At 41.1% G+C, this 19,202-nt stretch overlaps 1 protein-coding gene across 1 annotated transcript in view; it reads right to left on the bottom strand.

Moving 5' to 3' along the window:
- Positions 1-19,202, bottom strand: part of LOC112261493 (FERM domain-containing protein 6) — a 73,739-nt gene that overhangs the window by 20,979 nt on the left and 33,558 nt on the right. The window contains exon 2 of the mRNA XM_024436869.2: positions 2,027-2,334. Within this exon, the coding sequence (XP_024292637.1) occupies positions 2,027-2,128 (102 nt within the window). The 5' untranslated portion in view covers positions 2,129-2,334. The remainder of the gene's footprint in view (positions 1-2,026; positions 2,335-19,202) is intronic.

Here is a 19,202-nt window from a genome sequence, read left to right as displayed (position 1 = left end):
CTACATTTACCGTTAATTCCTATATTGTCTAATCTACAATGTTTGTTCCTTTGGTTATGGTAATTATTTTAATGCATTTTTTCATTGTTCCATTTGTTTTGTCTTGTTCCCTGCACACCTGGTTTACATTCCCTAATCACATTGCATGTATTTATTCCTCTGTTCCCCCCCATGTCTTTGTGTGGAATTGTTTTTGTTACGTGTTCTGTGTTACGCGCCAGGCTGGTTTTTCCCCTGTATTCCGTGGTATTTCACGAGGGATGTTTAATTGTAATCGTTTGCTTATTTTTGTGACTGTTTCGCGCCTTGCACTTTTACCTTTGGCTGGAGGTTTTTACGCAGTGGCGTCTGTCTGTTTTATTTTCCTCTGCCTAAATAAAGTGTGCGCCTGTTCACAACTCTCTGCTCTCCTGCACCTGACTTCTCCACCAGTAGCGCACAACCCTGACATGTCTGAGTGGACACATTGTTAGCAGAGTGCACAACCTATGCTACACTTGTGACAAACACATTTTGGTTAATTTCATTCCTTTTACAAGTTGTAAATATAGTTATTGTCTTTTGTTTGGAGAGCTCCAGTCAATGTTGAGTAAGGATGCACACACATAGAAGTAGGCCTATAGGCTACCTGAAAAAATCTTCCATCTCTCTCTCTTTTTATAATCACTCAGTGTGAAAGCAAAAAATGTCATGCTTTGATCCAGTGGAAACGCCATAAAATAGGCCTACCTGATTACTGCTTATTACTGCTGACTTGGACGGAAATAGGTTCCAGTACTCATTTTTGGTGGTGGTACTGTTTATATTTAGGTGCAGGAGCTCCACAATACTTTTGAGCTAATATTCTATAAGAAGAACAGGAGCTCAAGCAGTAGAACATTTGAGGTGCCGGTACTTCGCTCCAGTGAGCTCCTGCCCAAGTCATACACTGCTGCTTTTTCCTTTGCGCAAATAGCCTACAGCTGTGTCTGTCCCGAGCTCACTGGCTAAACTCTGAGGGCCCAGAATATTTTTGCTAGCACTAACTTTGGGGCTGGACCCAACTTAATAGTTGATACAATGTTTTAAATTCGTTGCAGACAGGCTATGTGTAGCCAATGGGATTTTTTTTATCAGGATATTTTCAACTTCCTGGCTGCAATGTTTTTATTTGTTAGCTTTATGTAGGATATTTGTACATAGTTGGTAATGGCAATAGAAGTTCATTTTTAGGTTTGTATTTGTATCATTTTCATCTAGATTTGGATAGAATTTTTTGATTATAACCACATGACAATGATTTTGAGATACGAAGACGTTATTATAAATGAAATGAAACTGTTCCACGAAAATGTGCAAATGAAACCCATAACTGGCACGCAGATCAGGATAAATGTTAAGATAAATTGGCATTCGACATGAGAAAGGTTGCCGACTCCTCGTGTAGCCTATTACCAGCAACTTCAGGAGAGTAATGGCAGAATCTGCGAAAGCCAGCAAGAGCGGGAGGAGGATGGCCGGGTCAGGTAAAAAAAATATGTTCTGGTTATCTTGATCTCTGGCGCTCTCGTGAGGAATTTGTCTTAGCTTTAAGCATCAGACAAGCGTAATGCATACAGTTTATTTTATTAAAACACATAGGGTGTGTCTATATATGGAAAGATACACGCTTAACATTTTCGAGCAATCGATTTGTCGAAATAACAGATGACTTTCGGTCAGCGACAGCCCTACATAAGATACACTGTGATACAAGGATGAATGGAATTGCCAGTTTGAAAGTAAAATACAACAATTACTGCAATTCCTGACCCTTGCTTTTGGATAATACACTTTGTCTTAATCACAAATATAATCCCAACTTAGTGAGAACAGTTCCACTACACTCTTGATACCAGTGGTCTCACCTTATATACACCTGAATAGTACTGAGATCCTATATACATGTATATTTTTATATTATAATCATTCATCAGATGCTCTTATCCAGAGCAACTTACAGTTAGAGCATTCATTTTAAGGTAGCTAGGTGAGACGCAGTACTCACATTGACGATGACGTTAAGCGTGTCGTCGTTGGGGAGAAAGACACAGACACAGCGGCGGTCCTGCATAGCTTTGTTATTGTGGAAGCCGGTCAGTTTGTTCATCTTCGTGTGGCTGGGAGGTCGACAGGGCTCCTCCAGGCCCCCGGGTTGGGACACCCACCACCACCAGTACAAGTAGCGGTACCAGTACCAGCAGCAGTAGTACCAGCAGCAGCCCTGGTTCAGCTATTGCCCAGGCCCAGTGAGGAGACACGAGGCTTAGCAGGCCAGGACATGGGAGGCACCAGAACACAGTGCGGGGCCACACACTGTAGAGGACAGATAGAGGAAGGGACATCACATTAGCACTGTTGCATGGACACACTGTAGAGGACAGATAGACAGAGGGGACATAATATTAGAGCTGCTGGATGGAAATACTGTAGACGACAGACTGGAGTGATCTTCGTTGGCTATACCCAGCATCGTCTCAGGGTAGTAAATTGGTGGTGTGTTGATATCCCTGTAGTGGTGTGGGGGCTGTGCTTTGGCAAAGTTAATGGGGTTATATCCTCCCTGTTTGGCATCGTCGGACGGGGCCACAGTGTCCCCCCATCTCAGTCTTCAGTATCTATGCTGCAATAGTCTATGTGCCTGGGGGCTAGGGTCAGTTTGTCCTATCTGGTGTATTACTTCTGTCTTCTCTGGTGTCCTGTGTGGTCCCCCTCTCCCACTGTTCTGCCTGTGGCTATGGAACCCTGACCTGTTCACTGGATGTCCTACCTTTTCCCATATCTGCTGTTTGACCTGCTCTCTCTCTCACCCGCACCTGCTGTCTCGACCTCTGAATGCTCAGCTATAAAAAGACAACTGACATTTACACCTGAGGTACTGAGCCGTTGCACCCTCGACAACCACTGTGATTATTTGTTGATCCTGCTGGTCATCTGTGAATGTTTGAACATCTTGAAGAACGATCTGGCCTTAATGGCCATGTACTCTCTACCCGGCACAGCCAGAAGAGGACTAGCCAGCCCTCAGAGTCTGGTTCCTCTCTAGGTTTCTTCCTAGGTTCCTGCCTTTCTAGGGAGTTTTTCCTAGCCACTATGCTTCTACACCTGAATTGCTTGCTGTTTGGGGTTTTAGGCTGAGTTTCTGTATAAGCACTTTGTGACATCTTCTGATGTAAAAAGGGCTTTATAAATACATTTGATCGATTGAACTGAAGGCAACTGAAGACAGACTTAAAAATATGCGATCTCACGTCAGGAGAATGTCATCATGTTGCCATAGTAGTCCCTAGCTGATTTCTGGGTAACATCTGAACATATGTTTGCCCGTTTCTGTCTGGAGAGGTACTGAAGGAATGTGGTGGTGTTGATTGTGTGACTGGGAGGGAGTGAGATGGGGATGGGCTTGTAACTAACTAACTGATTCCCCTTCTCAGTGCAACGATGCAGCGATAACACAACTGTGCTTGGTGATCTATTTCATGTGCATGCACGCACACCTAACACCTAACACCACACACTTAACAGCTCTCTGCTGTATCAGGCTCTCATCACAACGAGACGGGAAAGCAAGATTAGTAATCACACAAAACAAAGTTGGATGATTGATAACATTTTACAATGAGGGAGGAAACTCCTGAGAGCGAGTGCGCGAGAGAGTGAATAACAGCAGTGTTAAAACATAAGATTGATTATCCATCATGTCTTTCCTCTTCTCTTCCTACTCGTATGATTAAGATTATGCCTCTCTCTTCCTACTCGTATGATTAAGATTATGCCTCTCTCTTCCTACTCTTATGATTAAGATTATGCCTCTATAGCACGACATAATTAAATTAACTAAAATCAATGGCTTATGTAATCAAATATTTTTCTTTGTGCCCAACTGTGTATATAAATGTATCTGTATCATTAGAAATTATCTTAGCTCTTAAGATGTTTCTCTGTTTTGTTCTCTATTGAAATCATATCCCATTACACTTTCAAGCAGGAATATAATCCTCACACCCAAATTAGTAATAACACTGCTCAGCACACTTGAGCTAAATGGTGAAAGAGGATGCCTGTGTTGGGCGGGGTGAGGAGGGATAGGGGAGGGGAGAGAGGGACAAGGTGAGCCATGTTTTGCATTCAGCATCACCGTGCCAAGGGAAATATAGTATTCTTTCTAACAAAGACATTTACATGTATTTCAGGATGTTTTGTATCCCTGGAAATAATCAGAATTCATGTAAAAATGACAGTTTTGAAAATATAGCTCGTCTCCCAAAAAAAGTGGCATCTTGGCACAACTTGGGGTAAGTGAAGCTGCCTACAAATGTTTGTACTGAATTAAATATCACTACCTTTTTAAAACCATATATATCTTTATTTTCCCAAACACAATTCAACACAATGCTGTAGCCTAGCAGTTAAGTGTTGGGCCAGTAACCAAAAGTTCACTGGTTCAAATCCCCAAGCCCCATGGCCATTGGCTCAACTTACCCAAGGGAAAACATGTTGACTATATTAGCCCACACAGCTACAAGGATGCACTTTCATGCTAGGTTAAGGACTTAATTTTAAAGCTTAAAGAGACCCCAACTGATGGAAATTTGTCTAAATAATCTTTAAATGGTTTACTTTGGTTTAAATACAAGCATCATGAAAACTCTAACACAAATTCATTTGACTTGGTGAAAATCTTTTATTTTTTTTACTGAACTTCCTTACCTAATTTTCCATGTGGTTTCTTCCTTCACAGACTCCATGGAATTATGACCTCTTCCTAAATATTTGGTCAAAGGATTAATTTGGTGTATGGTGGCTCAACCTACTCCTTTGGTTCACCTTACCCCACCTCTCCCCTACTGTAATTTAGCAGTCAGACTGAGTGAGAGAGTAGTCATCAGATCACTAATGGTTTAGACCCTATAGTGTCATGTCTAGTGAGACATCATGACTACTATACGAGACATCAATGTTCCATAGACTATTCTAGCTCTTGACAGATACCCCTCTCTTCTTCCATCTAGCCTGGGATCCACAGTGATATGCTCCTTTTTTCCATGGCTTCAACTTGGCTTCCAGGCTGGGGATCGTCCATCCCCGGTATGAAGGCTTTGTGTGAGGGAGAGGCCTGGATAATAACATTACTGCTGCCTTCCATCCCCTATTCATCCACAGCCCAGTAGAATAGTGATGCAACACCAAAGCTGTGTCCACAGCAGTCCAACTGCCAGACAGAGATAGACCCACTTCCTGCCTTCAGCCCGGGATAGCGGCAAGAACGGATAAATTCTGTCAACGTGGCAAGTTAGCCTCAGAGGCAGGCAGTCTCATGACACAGAAAAACCACCCGAAATACAAACAGAAAGAAAGACAGAAAGTGAGAGAGAGAATTCGAGAATGCCTCTGAGTCTGTACGTCTCTCTGTCTCTCCCTCCCATCTAATGTAACACCACAGGGGTGGGGTGCTCCTATGTGAACCTTTACAGAACTAAAGACAGAGGCTGCACCAGACCAAAAACTCCCCTGGAACACGTAGAGAGAGAGAGAGAGAGAGAGAGAGACTGGAACCAGGGGGAGGTGAGAGATGGGGGGTGGGAAAGACATTATGGGAGAGTGGGGTAAGTTGAGCCACCCCTTGTTTCGAGAAAACCATACACTAAATGAATCATTTGACAAGATATTTACGCTGTTATTTCATGGAGTCTGTGAAGGACTAACCACATGGAAACAGTGGTAAACAAATTACGTCCCAAAAACTGATTTCCACCAAGTCAAAATCATTTAATGTGTTAGAGGTTTCATGATGCTTGTATCTATACCAAAGTAAATAATTTAAAGATAGTTCAATATATCAGTTGGGGTCTCTAAGCTTCAATATGAGGTCCTAAACCTAGCATGAAAGTGCATCCGTGTAGTTGTGTGGGCTAATACAAACTAAAAAAAAAAAAAGTCCCCTTTTCAGGACCCTGTCTTTCAAAGATAATTCGTAAAAATCCAAATAACTTCACAGATCTTCATTGTAAAGGGTTTTAACACTGTTTCCCATACTATAGTTCAATGAACCATAAACAATTAATGAACATGCACATGTGGAACGGTCGTTAAGACACTAACAGCTTACAGATGGTAGGCAATTATGGTCACAATTATGAAAGCTTAGGACACTAAAGAGACCTTTCTACTGACTCTGAAAAACACCAAAAGAAATATGCCCAGGGTCCCTGCTCATCTGTGTGAAAGTGCCTTCGGCATAATGCAAGGAGGCATGAGGACTGCAGATGTGGCCAGGGCAATAAATTGCAATGTCCGTACCGTGAAAAGCCTAAGACAGAACAACAGGGAGACTGGACAGACAGCTGATCGTCCTCGCAGTGGCAGACCACATGTAACAACACCTGCACAGGATCGGTACATCCGAACATCACACCTGTCGGACAGGTACAGGATGGCAACAACAACTGTCATCAATAATCCCTCCATCAGTGCTCAGACTGTCCTCAATAGGCTAAGAGATGCTGGACTGAGGGATTGTAGTCCTGTTGTAAGGCAGGTCCTCACCAGACATCACCGGCAACAACGTCGCCTATGGGCACAAACCCAACGTCGCTGGACCAGACAGGACTGGTAAAAAGTGCTCTTCACTGACGAGTCGTGGTTTTGTCTCACCAGAGGTGATGGTCGGATTTGCATTTATAGTCGAAGGAATGAGCGTTACACTGAGGCCTGTACTCTGGAGTGGGATTGATTTGGAGGTGGAGGGTCCGTCATGGTCTGGGGCGGTGTGTCACAGTATCATCGGACTGAGCTTGTTGTCAGGGAAGACATCCTCCTCCCTCATGTGGTACCCTTCCTTCAGGCTCATTCTGACATGACCCTCCAGCATGACAATGCCACCAGCCATACTGCTCGTTCTGTGCGTGATTTCCTGTAAAACAGGAATGTCAGTGTTCTGCCATGACCAGCGAAGGGCCCGTATTTCAATCCCATTGAGCACGTCTGGGGCCTGTTGGATCGGAGGGTGAGGTCTAGGGCCATCTGGGAACTTACAGGTGCCTTGGTGGAAGAGTGGGGTAACATCTCACAGCAAGAACTTGCAAATCTGGTGTAGTCCATGAGGAGGAGATGCACTGCAGTACTTACTGCAGCTGGTGGCCACACCAGATACTGCCTGTTACTTTTGATTTTGAACCCCCCCTTTGTTCAGGAACACATTATTACATTTCTGTCTGTGGAATTTGTTCAGTTCATGTCTCAGTTGTTGAATCTTCATACAAATATTTACACATGTTAAGTTTGCTAAAAGGTGCTTAAGATGCAAGTGATTGTGTTGAATTGTCTTTGGGAATTAAAAATAGACATGGTTTTAAAAAGGTAGTGGTAATATTTCATTCAGTACACAAATGCATAGGCTCCTCAACTTGTACCCTGCCCCTATGAATAACTTGTGTCAAAAGAGCACTTTTTTTGGACAAGCTATGATTTCAAAACTGTGATGTTTATATGAATTCTGATTATATTCAGGGATACACAACATTCTGAAATATATGTAGATATGTTTGTTAGAAATAATACTATATTTCCTTTGATGGAGTGATGCTGAATGTAAGAAATAGCCCCATTCAACCCCAATCTCCCCTAAAATATTAGAGAGAGGAAAAGAGAATGACTCACAACAGGCCAGACTGGAGAAATAGAAACATTTCAGATTAAATACATTTATAGAATGAGAATGAGATGGAGAATGAGAGAGAGAGTGAGAGAGCAAGAAAGCGAGGGAGCACTCAAAGCACAGCCGTTTAAAAAACTGCTGCAGTCAGGAGAATTCCACACTAACATCTGCTTCTCATTCCAACAATGGAGGCCTTTGATTCCTGGCTCACACACACACACACACACACACACACACACACACACACACACACACACACACACACACACACACACACACGGTTGGAGAGAAACGGACTACCACAAAAATTAAGTTTAATCTGTTACGCTATCAGCAAAAAATATTGTAGTCAGATTACAGATACTTTTGAAGAACTAGATTACTTCTAGGATTACTTTTAAATTCAGAAAGGATGTTCGTGAAAAAAAGACACCTTTCTGTTTCTCAATGACATTCAGTAATGTCATCGAGGTCGCAAGTTGAAGTTTGTTCCGCCTGAGCGAGTCTGACCACAAGTCAGAGACCCCTATGATGACACATCAAATGTGTTTGATGGATCGTGGGAAAAGAGCAGGAATATGCTTTTGTAGGCTACAGTCCAAGCTATGTCTTCCAATGGTGCGACTGCTGTCGGCATCCAAAGATTATCTAACTTGAATAAACGCTTGTTACAATTACCGTAAAAAGATTACAGTGATATTATTGGTACTGTAAAAATTATTACAGTAACATGCTGTATAGGCTTACTGTAAAATGTACAGCATTATACTGACAGCGGTTGCCAGCACATTACTGTCATTATATAATATAGCTGTATTGCTGTAATGATTACAGTAGGCTCATTTACAGTATAATGCTTTATTGCATAATACTGCATAGTTTTTCTTACTGTAAACACTTTTACAGCATCGCTGCTGTAAAGCAAATGTTTTTTATATACTGTAGCTTGAAACTCTGCTGCCAGTATAATGCTGTAAATGTACAGCGAAAAGTTTTACAGTTCATCATATGAGCCATTGTGATGCAACACTTTGTATTAAGGGAACTAGGGTGGGAGAATAATGTCAAGCCTATCGTGATTACGTACCCATAAAACATTGTGATATACGACGGTATCAGTCCCTATTTGCCAATCCAAATAGGGGGCTATGGCGTGAAATCGAATGCTACAACTGGACGAATTATAACGAAAGATAATGTTGTTGAAAGCCTGGGCAGAAGCTACAGTAAGTGAAATTTCAGCATGGAACAAGTTACTTTGAAAAACGTTTTGATTACTTCGAGGACTACTTTTAAATGCAGAAAGGATGTTTGTGAAAAACTTTCTGTTTTCTCAACGACATTCAAATCAGCATTGAAAAAAGTCGCAAGTTGAAGTTTGTTCTGCCTGAGCAGGAAAAGCAGGAATATGCTTTTCTAGGCTACAGTCCAAGCTATGTCTTCCAATGGTGTGACTGCTGATTATCCAACATGAATAAACGCTTTGAGGTAAGGAAGACAGCAGTGTTGTAGCCTACGAGCGATCTGGATATAACTTATTATTGATATCTACATAGCGCATTGATGTGAATTACACTGCTGCTCTCTCATTTAACTATTTGCGCCTTACGGATTGTGGTTGTTGTGGATGGCTGTTCACAAATGTATATGAGTATTTTTATCAAATAATGCTTGAATTGAAGTTTAAGCTTCCTAGCAATCATTGTTTATGTGACCAGTGGATAGCCAATGAAAAATGCACTCTTGCAACAGCTGCATAGTAGTGTGGATCCCAGCCTATGGAATACAAAATCTAGACTCCTCTCTGGTATTGTGCTCCACACTGTCAAAAACAAGTTTATTTTTTACGAGTTTATTTCTCAATCTAATTTGTACTGCTTAAAAAAAAATATATCCATAGGGCTAACAGACACATGCTCAAACTCGCCCACTTTTGATAGACTTACTGCAAACAGCTGCAAATCATAGAGATATCAGTTATCAGTGACACCAACAAAAACTTAAACAATAGGCCAATGAGAAATGCAGCATATGGCATACATTTTTCACATGCAAATAGCATTTTTCGGTAGTTCTCCAAAGCATGCCATTGCATTTATGTTTCAACCATGTTTTGAAGCAATGAGCTCAATCAGTCCCCCATGACAACTAAATCATCATTCATGAATTCATAAACAGAGTAGGCTAATAAATCCTTAGTTTTGTGGTTATGCTCAGGTTAAACAATTTGGCTAATCTATATTTCCATATTTCCGAGTCATATTCTTGCAGATCAAGGGGTATTAAATTAATTGGAATGATGGAGTCTGATAGACGTTTTGGTTTTTAATTCAAAGATATAATCTTGTCATTATCTGTAGTAGAAAGCAATAGGTTAGAATAAGCCTACATAACCAACCTATAAAGTAAAATGCAACATCCATTTATGGCCAGCTATGTAAACTCTAACATTGATTTATCTTGTAATAGATGTTGTTCAATTCGTAATATTCATTATTGTCTTCTTCTAATGTCTCTTAAGGGGAAAGTACCCATAAAAGTAACTGAAAGTAATCAGATTACATTACTGAGTTTGGGTAACCCAAAATGATGTATTGATTACAATTTTGGACAGGTAACCTAACCTATACACCAACCCTACACACACACACACACACACACACACACACACACACACACACACACACACACGCACACACACACCAACTCCAGCACACAAAGGCTACTTGTTAGAATTCCTTACAGCTCCACGCGATAGAGAATGGTATATTAGGACTCAAACAGTAATGTTAGGGATCTAAAGGCAAACGAACACTGGTTCGGAGCTAGCTAGCGGGAAAGGCAGACCAGAATGTGGGCAATGATGGATGCACATCATGTTTCTACTATCCCTCGTCAGTGCATTCAGAAAATATTACATATTTTGTTACATTGCAGCCTTATTCTAAAATAGATTAAATAGTTTTTTTCCCCCTCATCAATCTACACACAATACCCCATTTACTGACAAAGCAAAACAGGTTTTTAGAACCTTTAGCTAATTTATTAAAAATAAAAAAACTTAAATTTCACATTTACATAAGTATTCAGACCCTTTACTCTAAGAATTTTGGCAGCGATTACAGACTCTAGTCTTCTTTGGTATGACGCTGCAAGCTTGGCACATCTTAAAATTTGGGGAGTTTCTCCCATTCTTCTCTGCAAATCCTCTTAAGCTCGGTCAGGTTAGATGGGGAGCCTCGCTGCACAGCTATTTTGAGGTCTCTCCAGAGATGTTTGATGGGATTCAAGTCCGGGCTCTGGCTGGGCCACTCGAGGACATTCAGAGACTAGTCCCGAAGCCACTCCTGCGTTGTCTTGGCTGTGTGCTTAGGGTCGTTGTCCTGTCGGAAGGTGAACAGTCATCCCAGTCTGAGGTCCTTACCTCTCTGGAGGTGGTTTTCATCAAGGAGCTTTCTGTACTTTTCTCCGTTCATCTTTCCCTTGATCCTGACTAGTATCCCAGTCCCTGCCACTGAAATAAATCCCCACAGCATGATGCTGCCACCACCATGCTTCACCATAGGGATGGTGCCAGGTTTCCTCCAGAAGTGACGTTTGACATTCAAGCCAAAAGGGTTCAATCTTGGTTTCATCAGACCAGAGAATCTTGTTTCTCATGGTCTGAGTCTTTAGGTGCAACTCCAAGTGGGCTGTCATGTGCCTTTTACTGAGGAATGGCCTCTGTCTGGCCACTATCATAAAGGCCTCCGCAGAGGAACTCTGGAGCTCTGTCAGAGTGACCATCGTGTTCTTGGTAACCTCCCTGACGAAGGCCCTTCTCCCCCGATTGCTCAGTTTGGCCAGGCGGCCAGCTCTAGGATGAGTCTTGGTTGTTCCAAACTTTTTCCATTTAAGACTGATGGAGGCCACTGTGCTCTTGGGAACCTTCAATGCTATAGACATTTTTTGGTACCCTTCCCAGATCTGTGCCTCGACACAATCGAGTCTCGGGTTTCTCTACGGACAATTTCTTCAACCTCATGGCTTGGTTTTTGCTCTGACATCAAATCTAATTTTATTGGTCACATACACATGGTTAGCAGATGTTATTGCGAGTGTAGTGAAATTCTTGTGCTTCTAGTTCAGACAGTGCAGCAACATCTAACAAGTAATCTAACAATTCCACAACAACTAGCTAATACACACAAATCAAAGTAAAGGAATGGAATAAGAATATAAATATATGGATGAGCAATGACAGAGTGGCATAGGCAAGATGCAATAGATGGTATGAAATACAGTATATACATATGAAATGAGTAATGCAACATATGTAAACATGATTAAAGTGCCATTATTAAAGTGAATAGTGATCCATTTATTAAAGTGGGCTATGATTTCAAGTCTATATGTAGGTAGCAGCCTCTGTGTTAGTGATGGCTGTTTAACAGTCTGATGGCCTTGAGATATAAAGTGTTTTTCAGTCTCTCGGTCCCAGCTTTGATGCGGGCTGAACAGGCAGTGGCTTGGGTGGTTGTTGGCCTTGATGATCTTGTTGTCCTTCCTGTGACATCGGGTGCTGTAGGTGTCCTGGAGGGCAGGTAGTTTGCCCCCGGAGATGTGTTGTGCAGACCGCACCACCCTCTGGAGAGCCTTGTAGTTGTGGGCGGTGCAGTTGCGTACCAGGCGGTGATACAGCCCGACAGGATGCTCTCAATTGTGCATCTGTAAAAGTGTGTTAGGGTTTTAGGTGACAAGCCAAATTTCTTCAGCCTCCTGAGGTTGAAGAGGCGCTGTTGCGCCTTCTTCACCATACTGTCTGTGTGGGTGGGCCATTTCAGTTTGTCCGTGATGTGTACGCCTAGGAACTTAAAACTTTCCACCTTCTCCATGCACTGTCAACTGTGGGACCTTATATTGATAGGTGTGTGCCTTTCCAAATCATGTCCAATAAATTGATTTTACCACAGGTGGACTCCAATCAAGTTGTAGAAAGGTCTCAAGGATGATCAATGGAAACAGGATGCACCTCAGCTCAATTTCGTGTCTCATAGCAAAGGGTCAGTGTTATGTAAATAATGTATCTGATTTTATTTTTAATACATTTGCAAAAAATTCTACAACCCTGTTTTCGCCTAGATTAAAATTCAACAATTTATTTTAGAATAAGGCTGTAACATACCAAAATGTGGAGTCTGAATACTTTCCAAATGCACTAAATACTGTAGGTCAATGGTAACAGAGGTTTATAGCAATACAGTACATAATGCTACCTCACAGACATCTCTGACAGGAAAAGTACGGCTGGACAGAAATCTCTAGCCTGGTCCCAGATCTGTTAAGCTTTTGCCAACTCCATTGCTGTCATCAATAGATGTTTGGCACAAACAGACTGGCACTCAGGTTAGAAATTGCTTCTGGACCCCCAAAACCACTTCCTACTCCTTCCTAGTTTCTATCTTAAAAAAATAAAAAATAAAAACAACTGGCAGAAGTGGAAATGGACCCAGGTCAAAAACAGTGCACTACATAGGGCAGGGCTACCCAACTGGCAGCCTGTAGACCGAGTTTGACCTGCTGGTGGTTTTATTTGGCACCCCATGTTTTCTGAAGAAAAATAATTTTAATGAACACATTTGGGGGAATTTTCATTGTTAGACATTTCAAAAAAAGCTAAAAACACCATGAAATCAGCTCCAAGTGATTTTAATTTGGGAAATCTGTTCACAAGTATTTCCACGCATAATACAGAGACCTGTGATCATATACAAATGTAAGCAAGGTTATTTATTTACTGCAGTCTTCTAGCCCACTCTGGTTAATCAGCTGAATACAGTCTGAAGTAAGTCTGGTTGGCTGGCAGCGCTCCACTGAAACAGGGGGAGAAGGAGAGCGAGAGAGTACTTGAGAATGAGAGACAAATAGATATAACAATGAAATAGGTTGTAGTATATGTGATCTGCATCTGTCTATATGAGTTACTATGCTGTTAGTTCATTTGAGTTGCTTCTTCATTAATTATCCAAATTATCCTAAAAAAGTAGATTTTCAGCCCATGCATAACATTCTAAGAGTTGATTTGGGTTGTGCCGGCACGGGTTTATGGTTTGCGCAACATTGCAACCTATGTTTGAGAACAACCCGTGGCCGTGTAAGAAGCGCGCCAGTATCTCACATAACTTTAATGAGATTCACTTTCTAGGATCTCTCCCTCTCCGCTCTGATAGACATGAGCCTGTAACTCTCATCTCTCCAGTATTGCACTTCATCATTTATTTCCTTATAGAATCATAGCCTCACGAAGGGTTCTGAAGGAAATGCAACACCCCTGATACATTTGCCAAAGTTCTAGAATTACTGCTGTCTGTTCAGAAACAAATTAAATCATTCAGAATAGCCTACTACAACATGAGAGGGCCTATAATTTAGTCACAGGGGATCAATAGCTTCTTTTAGCAGTGGATTGTTGCCCAATAACAAGAAATAGCCAACACTCGGGAACGTGTGGCAAATCTGTCAGTGAAAAAAACTGCCTGCAGACAAAACAGGCCTTTCGCAATATTTCCAATAGAAATCGAGGGGAAACACAGCATGGAAAACAAATGGCTCCTACTGAAAAGAGAAGACTATGCTGTCGGCTATCAAAATATTTGATCAACTACCAAATATTGTTTTACAAAAGAGAGAGAGAGATAGGCTTTTGGTACGAGCGCATCGGCCATCACCAGCTGGTGAGTTGTGCATCATTGGGTGAGTCAGTGAAACTGGAGAGGATATTTAGGACCATCATTTCCTCCTCATATTGTAGCCTACAATATGTCTCCACACACCTAGGCCTAGGATATTGATGGACTCAAGACAAGGTCGTTTTTATTGATCTCTGATTCTCAGTTTGTCAGTGTCAAAGTAGCCTGCCATTATTAAAAAATATTCTGCCAAAAGTAGAATTGCATGAAATGCAATTTCATAAATAATAATTTCATAATAAAAAGGCCACATTTTCCCAGACCCTAGGCTATTAAAAATGTGCAACTTCTGTAAGTGCCTCTACTCTTATGCTCTATGCCACTACTCAAATGTGATGATATGAATGCAATGCTTTATTATAAAAGGGATTTTCAGAACTCTATTTTTCTCCATTTCCGCCTGACTTACGTGCCCAAAGTAAACTGCCTGTTACTTAGGCCCAGAAGCCAGGATATACATATAATTGGTATCATTGGATAGAAAACACTTTGATGCTTGTAGAAATGTTAAAAATAATGTATGAGACAAAAACACAATTGATATGGCAGGTGAATATCCAAAGAAAAACCAACAGGATTATTTTTTGTTGTTGAGCTCCCTGGTTCTTATAATGGAAAGCTATGGGTTATATGTAATTCCAGCTCCCAGATTGCAATTCCTATGGCTTGCACTAGATGTCAACAGTCTTTGTTCATTGTTTCAGGCTTGTTTCTTCAAAAACGAGCAAGAATTTTGAGTTTTTGTACAAAATCAGTCAGAGGAAGAGGATGCGCACTTACTCATTTTACTTTTCTATTGAACATACTTCTTTCCATATAAAATAGTATAGTTTGTTTACATTTTAGGATACCGGAGTATTTAATAAAACGTAGTTTGACTTGTTTGAACAAAGTTTAGCGGTAGCTTTTTTTGTCTGCATGTTGAACGAGTCGATTATTGAAATCGATGGCGCCAACTAAACTGACTTGGGATCTAAAGAAGGACTTTATTTAACAAAACAACCATTCCTGTTATAGCTGGGACCCTTGGGATTGCAAACAGAGGAAGATCTTCAAAAGCAAGTGATTTATTTAATTGCTATTTGTGATTTTATGAAGCCTGTGCTGGTTGAAAAATATATTGATGTGGGGCGCTGTCCTCAAACAATCGCATGGTATGCTTTCGCTGTAAAGCCTGTAAATCGGGCAATGCAGTTAGATTAACAAGAATTTAAGCTTTTAAACGATATAAGATACTGTATGTTCATAAATGTTTAATATTACGATTATTTATTTGAATTGCGCGCCCTCCAATTTCACCAGATATTGTCGACAGGTGTCCCGCTATCGGGACGCTTAGCCGTAAGAAGTAGATTTAAAAGGAATAGTGCCGAGACTGGTGCAAAAAATATGGGAGAAGGAAACTCTCTCGCCCATGTTTACATCAATACAATGCTTTTTAACTTTAGTAGTACATGTAAGATACCCCAGCAGATACTGATCACATACAGAGATGATAATCATGTCTTTCGCTAACTAAGTACCAATAAGTGCAGATTACCCTATGCATGCTGTAATGAATACTAATAGAAAACCCAGCCTCATTTGAATGCTCATTGTGGTCTATCGCCCTCCTAAACCAAATTCCTGCTTTTTGAGTGACCTTGCAGAACTACTCACTCAGCTAAGCTCTGTATCTACTTCTATTCTTCTCATGGGGGATTTTAACATATGCATTGATTACTCCCATAGCAAAATTGCAGATTACTTTTTGTCTGTACTGGACTGTTGTGATTTTCCAACATTATCGGGTGCACATTATGGATCTAGTATGCAGTTCTGGAGTGGGAACTGGGCATCAGCAATCTGACCTCAAGGGCAAGGGCTTATCTGATCGCAAGGCCATTATCATGACTGCCTCCATCTCAATACCAGGACCTTGTAAAAACAGACTGATAACCTTCCGGAATCTGAAATCTTTCACCCCCAGAAACATTATCTGATGTGCAATTACTCAATCTCACTTGAAATGGAAGTTGAACAATATAAAACAATATAAACAATATAAAACAATATTGCCCCTTTAAAAACCTGGGAGGTCTCATTCAAACACTCTGCACCATGGTTTAACAAGTACAGTATGTACGTTCTATGAAAGCTGCTGGGCGCAAACTGGAGAGAAGATGGAGGAAAACAAACCTAACGGTGCATGCCCAGGCCCTGGCATACCCTCAGACTGCTTACAAAGAGGCACTGAACACTGCACGTAAGCAACCCAGGATGCTATTTTCTGTTGCATCGAAATTTGTTCAACCCCCAGATAAATCCTCCTTTACCCCCTCTGTTGAGCAATTTAACAATTTTTCCAATCCAAAATCAAGGGCATCTACTGCACTATACAATCTAGACCTTGCTTTGGATCCGCCTCTCTGCTTTATACAGAGCCTCCCAGCTGCAGTTTCACCAAATTTTAAATTGACATCCTCAACATCTGTCAACTACCTGCCCCTTGGACTCTATTCCCTCAGGACTCATAAAATCCAGCCTCATTCTCAGGCCAACCAACTATAACCAAGATCATAAATTACTCTCTTAATTCAGGCACTGTGCCTTATTCCCTGAAAACTGCCTCCATTACACCGACCTTAATTGCCCTAAGCAATTACAGACCCATTTCCAACCTGCCCTTTCTATCAAAGGTCCTTGAACGTGTGGACTCAACACAGCTACAGATATTATTTGATTTACCTCTCAAACAACAATCTGCATGAACCCTTCCACTAGGGCTGGGCGATATGACGATATATATCGTGTGACGATAGAAAAACGTCTATCGTTTCATATTATGCTCTATCGTTTATTTCGTTGTGTTGCAAATCACACTCTACGGAAATACCTTTTGTCATTTGGATGACACTTTGCGTTCTTCATTGAATTTACAGAAAATGTGCTATATCGTGATATGTATCGTTATCGGGATATGAAATGACCTATAAATCGGGATATGAGATTTTGGCCATATCACCCAGCCCTACCTTCCACCAGTCTGACTTCTGTGCACGCTACAGAATAGAAACAGTCCTGGGCCCGGTTTCCAAAAAGCATCTTAAGGCTAAGTTCATCATTAGAACCTTCGTATGAGCATCGTTAATTCTCTGAGTCGTTTCCAACAGCATTGTTATTAATATTGCACTTGAAAACGCTTGTATTCTAACGCCTGCCTCAGACCACTCGTAGAACAGCAAAGTGTGTTGTTAGATACTTTTTTGCCCTCCCGCGTCACTTTATACACAGATCTCTGCTAAACATAAGATCACATGGTTTATCGTCTCTCTGTGAACGCTGATAACTTCAGAACAAAGTTGAAAACAAACAATGTTTCCAATGTCTTGCCAATTGACACGAACAAGCAACGTATAAATATGCTTCAAATTGAAGCAGAGATAAATTCATTACAATATAAATACAGTAAGCTATAGGTCTATTTCAATCATATTGAAATACATGTTCAACAAACTGAGTTCTAGTTTGCTACTTGTAGGCGACGGTCTGTAATTTGTCTCAATATATTTTATGATGTGTGCACAATAATGTGCCAAATCTGTGATTTAGGCCATTTTTATTGGGTAAGCGTTAGAATAAGCCGTCTCAATATTTGCAGCCGTACGTGGCAATATCTCTCTAGGAGCTGATCTGTCGTCAGTATTGTAAAATAATTATAATGTAAAAGGTAAAATTTTATTTGCGAAAGCTGACCCGAGAGCAGCGTTGCCTTTCTTTTAACCGCATCAGGAACTGGTTTAGGGAACAGAACCGAAAATAACAAAATGATTTGAGGAACACAACCCGAAACTAAAGTGATCGATACTGTTCCGGAACCGTTATTTTAAAAGCATGGGAACCGGTTAATAATGTTATTTTATACAACGGGTGGGTTTAATCCTGAATGCTGATTGGTTAAGACCACATTCCAGCCAGTGTCTATTCCACAAGTTACCACTGGCTAAATCTGTTCCATCTGACTGTGCAATTCACTGTCTAATCAGCCCAGCCAGGCAATTTATAAACTTGATCTCCACTATAAAAAGAATCTAGACATTATTTCACATTTATTTTAGACTGACATTTAGTTTTCAACAGCGGAGATTTGTATAAACCTTCCTGTCTGTCTCTCTGACATTTGCAACATTGTTTCAATTTTCTAATTCGACCTCCAGCTGTCCCATAGTAAGGAACTTGTCGGGAGTCGAGACAGACAGGCAGGCAGCGTTTCTCAGCCAGTCGAAATCATGAATCAGCTGGCATAATTTTTATGGATATATAAAAGTGCAGCGAGTTTGCAGTCTTTCTAACTTCAATTTGAAGTGATTGTGTTCACTGTATTGTTGACTAGCTCCTCTGACCAACAGTGTCCTGGCGCGTGAGCACATTCTCTATGACAGGCGAAATCACTTCTCATTAGCTCATTGTTAAGGATGTTTCCAAATAGATAAGTCACTAGAAAACAGCTTAAACAAATGAAAATGCGCCTGTTTTGCTGTTATTCTGGTTGCACTTTTTGATGTGACTAAGTCAGCCATAGTTGGCTAGCTAGCAAGCAAGGGATAAGAACGTTGCCAGCCACTATGGCAATGGAACATTTAGAACAAACGAATGGGTCGCGTCAATAGATACAGAACAAAAAGACTGTGACTGGGTCACATCTCTAGCAACCGAACCGATAGAACGACCAGCCGGCTTGGATAGCAACCCTAGATATGTGTCCATCTTGTGGATGGATGAAATAGTATGAATAGTATGTTTGGAGGATATACTGGCAC

This window comes from Oncorhynchus tshawytscha, linkage group LG11 (assembly GCF_018296145.1).
Source record: "Oncorhynchus tshawytscha isolate Ot180627B linkage group LG11, Otsh_v2.0, whole genome shotgun sequence".
Taxonomy (NCBI): Eukaryota; Metazoa; Chordata; class Actinopteri; order Salmoniformes; family Salmonidae; genus Oncorhynchus; species Oncorhynchus tshawytscha.
This window is presented reverse-complemented; position numbering and strand designations above follow the sequence as displayed.